The sequence below is a fragment of the Diabrotica undecimpunctata genome, chromosome 3 (genome assembly GCF_040954645.1).
Source record: "Diabrotica undecimpunctata isolate CICGRU chromosome 3, icDiaUnde3, whole genome shotgun sequence".
Lineage (NCBI taxonomy): Eukaryota > Metazoa > Arthropoda > Insecta > Coleoptera > Chrysomelidae > Diabrotica > Diabrotica undecimpunctata.
The window spans coordinates 158,215,624-158,226,532 of record NC_092805.1 but is presented as its reverse complement, the minus strand read 5'-3'; the positions used below and the strand labels follow the sequence as shown (position 1 = coordinate 158,226,532).

The 10,909-nt window shown below is 31.6% G+C and overlaps 1 protein-coding gene across 1 annotated transcript; it reads left to right on the top strand.

Moving 5' to 3' along the window:
- The first annotated feature begins 3,630 nt into the window (after nt 1-3,630).
- LOC140436262 (uncharacterized) lies at nt 3,631-8,028 on the top strand. The gene is made up of 3 exons (XM_072524963.1): nt 3,631-3,841; nt 5,025-5,793; nt 7,689-8,028. Exons 1-3 carry the CDS (start codon nt 3,737-3,739, stop codon nt 7,943-7,945), a joined length of 1,131 nt encoding a protein of 376 aa, XP_072381064.1. The 5' UTR covers nt 3,631-3,736; the 3' UTR covers nt 7,946-8,028.
- The last annotated feature ends 2,881 nt before the right edge of the window (nt 8,029-10,909 follow it).

Genomic DNA, 10,909 nt, shown 5'->3' with positions numbered 1-10,909 from the left:
GAACCAGAGAGACATTATTTAATATGCAGGCCATGTTTAAAAGAGGTAAGGATTATAACAATCCGTTTTTATGTATTTTATCATTTTATCAGTTTCAAAAAGGGTTTTAATCGATTCAATCACGACAAACTGATAAGTGTGTTGGAATAGATAGGAATTGATGACTAAGACCTCCGTATCATCAAAAATTTGTATTAAGTAAGTGGCACACGGTCAAATATTTGATCAAATTAGTTTGAGCAAACCAAAAAATTGACAGTAAGTATAATAAAGGGTTCTTTTATTTTCAAGATCAGTTTGAACAAAATTTAATTTTGATTGGTCAAAAAGTATCTAGAAACAAATAGCAATCAGCAGTTAGACATAACGTGATGAAAATAATGTTCTTTTTTTCCTTTGGTTGACAGTGTCTGGTTTTATTGTCTTCCTATGTTGTTATAAAATAAAAATAAAAGTTTTAAAAATCTTGGAGCCTGGAACAAGTTTCTACATAATTCATTTATATCGAGAAAGAAGCTGTTTATATAATGTGAAGCATCCACATTATTATAAAAAATATTTTCACCCTTTTTATTTTCATTGTGGATAAGAAAAATTTGAATCGTAAATAACAGTTCAAGATCCCACTGAGATCTACACTAGCAGCGAATTTTATTTAAAAAATAAATTAATGAAATCAAATTTTTGTTCAAAAATTAACTAGGTACTATTAATTGAATTAAAAATATTTGAGGCCACTTTTTGACTGGCAACCTATTATCAATGTATTCTCCTAATTTTAAATGTATGTAAAAATGTTAGTTTAATTCACTGCGTTATAAACGTAGTGATCCTGTAGTGGGATCTTGTACTATAAGTGCTATAAAGCCCAAACACAGAATACACCACTGTATTCTGTGGCCCGAAGACATTAAAATTTGAAGAAACTGTAATTATGACGTCATTGCGTCAGTTTGATGAAACTAATTTTATTAAAAGTGAAGTTTAACCTTTCATGACTTGTTTTATTTACTTTAATTATTGATACTTTCAAACTGCTAAGTAACTAAAAGCATATTAAAACCTAGTTACATTTTGAACTTTCGTCGTGTGTACAGAATACTCGTACTTGCTCGTATTTGCTGTACGAATACTTGCTCTTTCTATCTCCACTCTCTCTCACACTCTCTCTCTCTCTCTCTCTCCCTATCTCTCCCTCTCTCTGTATATATTCTCTCTTTTTCTCTTTTTTTAAGCACAGGTCAGTCTTTAGGTTAGGAACCTAAATAGCTTTTTTCGATTTTCTCACTAGTAAAATTGAATTATAAACAAATTGATTATATCTGTATGTGTATGTTCATATATGATGAACACCAATTACGTCAACGAACATTTGAGTTTGCCATATAATTTTTAGCAAAACTGATTTTCAAACTTCACAAAATTCCACTCTTGCTGTACTGATTGCGTCTAGAAATGCTATAGTTAGGCTAAATGCTCTTAAATTCCTAGCGTGATTGTAAATATTGTGACTTTTCTAAATATCTGTTGAAACATAAATTATTATCTAGACTTTTATAAGTAAAATACTCTATATAAGAATTTGATTGATTTAAGGACATTTGCTTTTCTTCGAAGCAGCCATTAATTTTAATAGGTACTACTTCTATTGGTGTTAAATATTTTTCTCGGCATATTTACCGTAAGTGTTAATTGTATAAATTGTAAATTTGCGTTAAGGAATAAATGTACAATTATTAAAGTTAAATATAGTTATAATATTTTATATTTGTAATGATTGTATTATTTGTTAGAATTAAAGAGACAGTTTTGTTTCATTTGCGTGCGTTTATATAGAATATTTACATTTTCCTTACTGCAAAAATACAGTGAAGACCGCTGAAGTGGCTATGCAAAACACCGTCAGATGACGGGAATGGCTCAATTTAAGCAGTGGCGCACCCAGGGGGGGTTTGGGGGTTAAACCCCCCCCCCCAGGACCCTATTTCGACACTGTTACTCACACATTTTAAGGACTCAAAATGGAAGCAAGATCATAAAAAAAAATTAGGTGACCAACCAAACCCCCCCAGAGGCAAATTCTAGGTGCGCTACTGAATTTAAGCGTTCTTGGTAATGAACCACGACTAAAGTTTGTAATCGACGGACGAGCCTAAAGAACGTCGGTTTTATTCTCGGCTCGTTGGTGCTGATAGACGAGTGAGCAACAGAGTCGTGTTTGAATGAAAATTGAGCCTGTCTTGCTCTGAATTTGAAGTTTTGTGTTGTCTCTCTGTATCACACCGCAAAATAATTTAAAATAAGCGAAAACACTAGAGAGTTTGAGTTAAAAGTTACATAGAAAAGAGGCAAGAATTTTCGCACTTCCATTTAATTCAAGAATTGTTAGTAGAACCACTTGATTACAAAAATAATCTGCTAATGTTTGAAAAAACATAAACTGAATTGTTGTTTTTAGTGGCACCTTTAATACAAAACACTATAATGTGAGAAGCTATTTCTCCTCATAAACAACTACAATCAGATACCTGGCCAAGATAAAACCCAAAGAAATTCACAATATTAAAATTTACAAAACTTAGATACACAAAAAAACATACCTAGCGAAGACGATTAGCTAAATACGGACAAAGAACCAGTAAAAATCTAAAAGTGGAGTAAAATAAGAAAATTTAAATACCTAGAATTCATAATTTCAAAAAACGGAATCACCAAAGACGAAGTAACAAACAGGTTGACACAGACAAATATATATCAAAAAAAAGATATGCGTACTATGCGGAAACTATAAACAGATTATGAGAGGAGAAAATTTCGGATGGACTCCAATGGGAAGAAGAAGAGACAGGCCTTGAAAATAGTGGGATGAAGTGTAAGGTAATTATTAGGGTAAGGTCACAGAATAAATAACAATCAGAATGCCCACTCTCAGATGCCACCTTTGAAGTGTGTCAGCACGCGATCGCCATATTTTAAACGGAAACATAGACTCGAATTGAGAAATTTGTGACAAGCTACAATCTGTGACAAGCTAGAGATTAATAATTTAGTAAATTTGAAATAATTTAATCTATTCTTCAACTAAAAGTACAAATAAAATAGTGCATATTATGTCTATAGTTGCCGTAAATAAATTAAACCGGGTTAATTTTTCTATGCATACCAGACAAAATGTCACTGAACAGCACTGGTTCCGTTTAAAACATGGCTGATTCCGTCTGCGCGAACGAGATGAGCGTACTTATTTTTTCAAGCAGAGTGGGCAATCTGATTGTTTATTATTCTGTGACCTAGGATTCATAATTTTAACAAACAGAATCACCAAGGAGGAAGTGACAAACAGGTTGACATAGACAAAATACATATATCCAACAAAAGATGAGTACTCTGTGCGAACTATAAACAGAATGTATGGTCTGTGAACAGAATACGAAAAGAGCAGATAAAACGAAAATTTTGGAATGTACTCCAATGGTCGAAAGAAGAAACGGGCCATGAAAATAATGTAATCAAGTGTAGGATAATTATCGTGCATAATATGCAATTTTCATATTCAGGCGGAAAACACAATCTGTCACGAAAAATTGCCTTCAAATGTCATCGTTCAGTTATTTTGAATGAGCATAATCATCTGAATACTGTCAAATTTGGTAAACATTTCAAAAAAAGATCTATTTTTAAATGAAATAATAAAAATAAGATTAAGACATAGGAAGAAGTCAATTCATAGAGTTTAATGATGAATAACGTATGTAGAACTTGCCTCAGCACAAACAACCTTTTTCCATTAAGAAATGATGAAACACTTATTACGAAAATTGAAGTCATTTCATCAATCAATGTAAGTAAATAAAGATTTTAATCCTTAACTCCAGAATACTACTTGCTTCGGGAAGAATAGATTTTACTAAAAAGACTTATTTCTATGTATATGTAAAGGATATAATTTATCATTAATTAAACTATTGTTTATTTTAGAACTAAATTATGAAAAATACATATTGTTTCTAAAAGTATAAACTAGGTCTTCAAAATCGACTGTCTCATATTTTACATTTTAAAGTCCGTAAAAAGTTAATTTTAATATTGGACAATATATGTAGGACTGTATTACAATTATGTAATACCTTTTAAGTTTGTCTAATAGACCTCTATTTGAATAACCAATAAAATTAAGTGAACCAGGAAGCATAATATTTAAGATTGTAGATTGTCAGAAAGTATTGAGGTTGATCTGTTAATGACTGGAAGATTTTGTTCACTGTTCATTTGCCTATAGTGTATAAAAGATATTCTTGAGTTTCTACTAGAACTACCCATCATATCCAGATACTTATACTAGTCTTCCTAAGAGAAATGTATAATCACCTCTCTGGTATTTGTCTATGACTCGTGTGAAACATATAATGGATGTTTTCTTCTGAGATGCTAAGAAAACCTGTGTTTTAGATTAGACATAGAACCTTTCTAGGATAACGGCTGGTATATAAACATCTATTGCCTCCATATTTAATATTTTGCAATTATCATCCATTAGTCTAGGCAGATCTGCAGTATATAAATTTAATAATATGGTTCATAGAATTAAATGTTATGGGAGACTATTATAATAATCTTCTTGGATCACTTAATACATTAGTATGGTCACATAAATAAATGTATCTGTTTGGTTTCTACTTTGGAAATTTTGGTTTCCAAATTTGAAACTGAATTGCCAAAAAAAACATATTTTTATTAAAAATATTAAATTGTATTTGTCTACGTTAGGGAAGACATATGTCATATTTCAACTAGGCACAATCAAATGCTTTTACTATCAATGAAACATAAGTAGGCCCATTTATTGTATTCAAATGATTTTCCAGTTATTGACCTAAGAACAAAGGCATCTGTACATTACCCACCTGATCGAAACTCTTGTTCATCTTCTGGGAAAACTACACTATTGGTTGCATTTGTTATAATTTGTATTATCCATTTTAATGTACTAGTAAAGAAAATTAACATAATACATTGTGTTTTAGATATCATTAGATACTGATAATTATCCTGCAGTTATATGTGCAGCCTGCATAGAAAAAGTCAATAAATTTTATTGCTTTCGAAAAATAATCATCAATAGTGATGTTGAACTTAGAGAAAAATGTGAATCGATAACAAATTCACAAAATAACATTAGTACAAAACGGAAAAGAAACAGTGGTAAACCAAAGAAGAGAGTATTAAAAAGAAAAAAATTAATAAAAAAAGTTGAAAATGGAGGAGAAATTAAAGCAGAACCCACTGCCGAAGAAGATAGTGTCTTAGAGAGGTTATACATTCACGAAGATGACAATGCTGATCATGAGCAAACATTTAAAGAAGAATTAGAAGTACCTGATGTTGATTTGAATTGTAAGGAATGTTCATTACCATTTGACACTAAAATAGACCTATATAAACACAATAAAATATGTCATAGACTTAAAAAAACAAAACGGTTAGACTGTGTTGAATGTAATGTAACATTTACCTCTCAAAATGAACTAGCAAATCATAAACGAAATGTACATACTGCTCCTGGAATTTGTAACATATGCGGTGTTGTTCTTCGAGCAGACAACTTGAAGAAACATGTTCAAAGACATTCAGAAGAACCCGTTACATGCAAAATTTGTATGAAAGTGTTAAAGAATTCAGAATCTTTAAGAGGTCATTTATTAATTCATAAAGGTACTTCATTTGAATGTGAACAGTGTGATAAGACATTTACACTGAAATCTGAATATCATAGGCATTTGAAAAAACATACAGGTGAGTTTTTACTGTTATGTTTAGCATTACAAAATTTTCTTGTCAGGACCAATATTTTTATTGTTGTCATCATTACTAAATATTTTTAATATGTGGAATATGTTTAGTATAAACGCATACAATGAAAAAATATGAACTAATAATGAAAATCAAAAACAGTTTGAACAAAAACTTAACAAGATATTAAACTCATGCAGTGCAAAGTTTGCATCTTGGGCTTGGATAAAAGGATGTATATGCTTTACATGAGTGAATAAACATCAAGGCACCAATCACACAATATGAAAAATTGCTGATGTCAAAGTTCTTGGAGGGAGTAGGAAAGGAAGATCAACAAAAACCACCTAAGACCTGACCAACTAAGAAATGTCAGTAAAAGAGATTGATATTGATATGAGCCAGGATAAAAACGCAAACAATGCAATTTGGGAAGCCATTTCCATATAGGGATAGCATTTAGTTTTAATTATGGTTAAAACAGCTAAAGATATTTCAGACACAAAGGAATAATAATGTTATCCCTTTGCGTCTGAAATATTGCTCGAGATGTTGTCAAAGTGGACATCTCAACACAGAATGTCCCCAAAAAACCACTATATATCCCAACTGTGGACAACAACACAAATCTTTCACATATCCTAAAGCAAAGAACCCTTCCTATCTCCCAAATTGCTAAGAATGATCCTTTTCAATGTCATCCCTATCAACTTTCGACATCGATATGTAGAATCATATCATAAGTCAAAGATTCATCCAAACTCAATACTATTCTCATCACATCCATCACCGTAACACCCAACCTCTAAAGACTGCTTCTGAAATACCAGACCCTAAATCATAAAATAGGTAGAAACAGGTTATCAATTATATAAGCCGATTTAAAAATAAAGTAAACACGGTATATAAGACTAAGTAAAATAAAATAACAAATCTAATGCTAAAAAGTCAATAAAAATAGGGGAACTTCCAAGTCTCCCTATCTGCAACGTTCAGGAATCAACATAGTTAAAAATGAAACAGTCAGATACTGTGGCCAACCAAAGAGTACTGATTGGTATCGAATCTCAGGACGAATTGGCCTTCTGAAGAAATGGCGCCTTCTGGTATCCTGTTTCTGTGACCTAGATACAGACAAAATATGGCCAATCAGAAACAAGGAAAAGTTCTGTGAGCAATGGCAAAAGGCCGGGTTGAAGGAATCGAGCATGCTATTTGTAGTTGCTATGCGCGAATCTGACAACAATACTGTTATTGTGTGTCGCTTCAAAACCCTGCTATTGGAAGATTGGACCTCTCGGGCTCCCGTATAGAGTATCTGGGAGGCCCTTCTGCCAGTTCTCTATGCCCATCTCCAAACTCTGTTGCTATTTCTTCAGTCTACAAACCTGTGCTTCTAGATTGAAGTCATGTCATGTATTATGTTAGAAACCTTTTATAATGTACGAAGTAAGTAGTCTTTTTAAGACACCAACACACAAATACACATCATCCAACAACCATCTGGATATTTTGAGCTTTGAGGCAGGATTTCCTTATCTGACTTCCTTATGTCCCGATTACAATACACTACCCGAAATCATCATTCCATTCCTTGAAGAGGCAAGAGTCAAGAACAAAGATCTTCCCAATAATTCCTACCTATTTTTATATCCCTTTGAGGCTAGAAAAGCAACTAATGCATACAGAGGAACACAAGAAAGAAATAATCTTTCTAAAGCGTGGAAAACAAAGTAGCACTGAAATAAATTCAGTCTTTGATAAAAAGATAAATTAAAAACAAAATCCTACAGTCCTTGACAAAAAGATGAAATATTTTGTTTATTTTCATTGGTGATAGCCTTCTTGAATAATTTTTGTTCGTTCAAAACTGAGTATTATCTTGTTTGTGTTTTTAGATCCCAACGTTCGAAAAAAGATGTGTACAGTATGTGGAAAATACGTAAGAGATCTTCAGAGGCATCTTTTGACTCATACAGGAGAACGTCCTTTTATTTGTCCGCATTGCAATAAAGGTTTAACAAGCACATATGCTCTCAAACTACATATTCGGCAGCATACCAATGAAAAACCTTTTATCTGTGAATACTGTAGTAAAGGATTTGCCCAGAAAGTTTCGCTTTTGACACATCTTAAATCTAAAGCTCACAGTTAATGTTCGGTACAAAATATGTAAATCTTCCAAATCAAATAAATATATGTAAAAAATTCAGTGATGTTTTTTTTTAATACCATTTTACAATACAATATTAGAAAAATTCTTAATTTATTAAATTTTTATTATATTAAAAGCGTAATTTTTAAATAAATATGAAATCAAACCATTTATATTATTCAAAAGATCTTTAAAACATGTGAAAATAAAAAGAAGAAACAACAGAGTCGTCAGTGTTATTATTAATCTAAATTACAGGTATAATTACAAAATTGTCCAGGTCATGAATATTTTCAAATATAGAATTTTTCATATAAAAATGATTACACGTCATTCAAGATTTACGACGTCAGAACCCCACAGCGTTGCCAAAACATCAGAATAGTTAGTAAGTGAGGAATTTTTAAAATGTCAACTATTTGTCAAACTATTATATACTCGATTCGCTATCTCCAGTCCGAACTGTCTAGTGAATTTAGTAATTATTTTTTTGTGAAGTTAGTTACTTTTTGACAGACTCGAGTCGCTGAAAATTACTATACAACCAAGCACACGTACTTATAGCTAATATTAATAGTGAACAAACTAAATAGTATATAAAATAGAACTTTACAAATTACCGACAATCAATATTTATTTATTTGCACCATATACACTCATGGACAAAAATATCGAATATTTTGAAATTTTTTTTTGTAGTCTCTATTATTTAAAAATAATTTTAGATTACTGATAATATTCATATAGTAGGCTGATGTACTCAACTGGTCTGAAATATTTTGATGTTTATTTTGACGTTTATTCAGTGGTTAGTGTCATTCGTACATTTTATCATAAAAATCCTTCTTCGCGTAATGGAAAAATCATACTAATTCGTTTATTATTAGTTTAATTTATTAAGTTTAATTAAATATTGTTTTGATTTAACTAAGTTTAAAACAATTATCCTACCAATTCGGCACTGCAATGAAGTCCAAGTAGCACATATTGTAATTTTGTACGAGGAAGGATATGCACAAAAATGTATCGCACGACGTCTCAGCAGAACTGAATCTATAGTTTCAAATAGTCTAAAAAGGTACCGCGAAACAGGAAATTTTGTACGAAGGCCTGGTCAAGGACGCTCAAAGTGCATAACCGCAATTGATGACCGTTTATTGTTTCTTAATTCTACACGAAATCGTTCATTGACATCGATACACCTTAGAAATGAGCTATTAAATGTTAGACAAGTTAATGTGAGTTCACAAACAGTTAGACGAACATCAAAAGAAGCAAACTGAAAGCCCAGACGCCCCGCCAAAGGTCCACGTTTTCTCCAAAATCATAAAGCTCGTCGTTTGGAATTTGCAAGAACGCATGTTTAGTGGAATATCGACAACTGGAAAAACTTTCTTTTCACTGATGAGACCAGAATCCTATTATGGAAGCCAGACGGTCAAAACTACGTCTACAGAAGAGTTGGAGAACGATTCGCCAGCTGCAGTCTCGCCCAGACCGTTAGTTTTGAAGTTAATGGCATAATTTTTTGGGAAGGTATTTGTTGGGAGGTACGTACCGCACTTGTGGAAGTGATTGGACGGATGACTGGTAATTCTTACGTTTAAAACATTCTGCAAGATTATGTTTTATCATATATTGGTTACATTGGATATAAAAGATTCACGTTAATGCACGATAATACTCGACCACATGCCGCTGCCATAGTGAGTAATTATCTTGATGAGGTCCAAATTCGAAGATTGGATTGGCCACCGTCTAGCCCGGATTTAAATCCACTAGAGCACATGTGGGATCACCTAAAACGCAGCATACGACAAAGAAATCCCGTTCCAAATACGATAGAGCAGCTTCGGCTTGCTGCACAGGAAGAATGGAATGAAATTTCCCAAGGATATGTCCAAAATTTACTTGCAAGCATGCTGAGAAAGATGCAAGCAGTAATAAGAGCTAGAGGGGGGAATACCCGTTACTGATCATGCACTTCTTTCAGTTTAAACCATTTGTTTAAGCAATTTAAATTATTATTTAAGTTTAGAGTAAAATAACCTTATTTACCTAATATTAAACATTTATTTTTTTCACAATTTTCTCCGCATAAAAACTTAAAATTGTTCATTAAACATTGTTAGAATAAACTCTATTTTACAATAAATGACTTGTTGACCAGAATTTATTTTGAAAAAAAAAAACTTGAAAATTCCAAAATATTCGATATTTTTATCCATGAGTGTATAATAAATAGTTATGTTAAATTATAACAACTAAAATATATCTTTTAAATATATACTACCCAAAATGTTATGGGTTTAGTATACACTTCCACTATTTAGAATAATTCTTCTTTTTTCAAAGCTTGAGATATTAATACTAAGAAGTAGGAATTGTTGTGTTGTAGGTTTCCGACAATGAATCTGTCAAAATATGCCCAAGCTAAGCGAATGGAGTATATTAACAGTAAGTTCACTTAGTTTTAAGACTATTGCAACACACTAAGAAAACATTATAATACAAAATTATATATTCTAAATTTTAAACTTACCTCTTTTAAAGCATTAATATTAAAAACGTCCCGTCATTATTTCTTGTTCAAAATAATCTATCTTATCAGCATTCTATAGACTATTTAGTTATTTTGGCATATCACAATACACAACAATAATTAGTTTTTAAAGCTATTAATCTAAATTTAATATGTATTTATAAATACAATTTATTAATATATTATGATCAAATTGTGTAAAAAATCAAAACATAAACAATATAATGGTGATTACATTTTTCTGATCATTATATCATGTTGACGCCTATGAAAGATCGAGCAGTTCCGTATGGGTTTCGTATTATTAGCTGTGTTAGGAAAATTTGAACTCTAAGGTTGACGTTCTGGTAATTTTAAATATAAGTGACGTCACTTTATATAAATTGTGACGTGCAACGTTTTTACTTTGAAAAATGGTATAG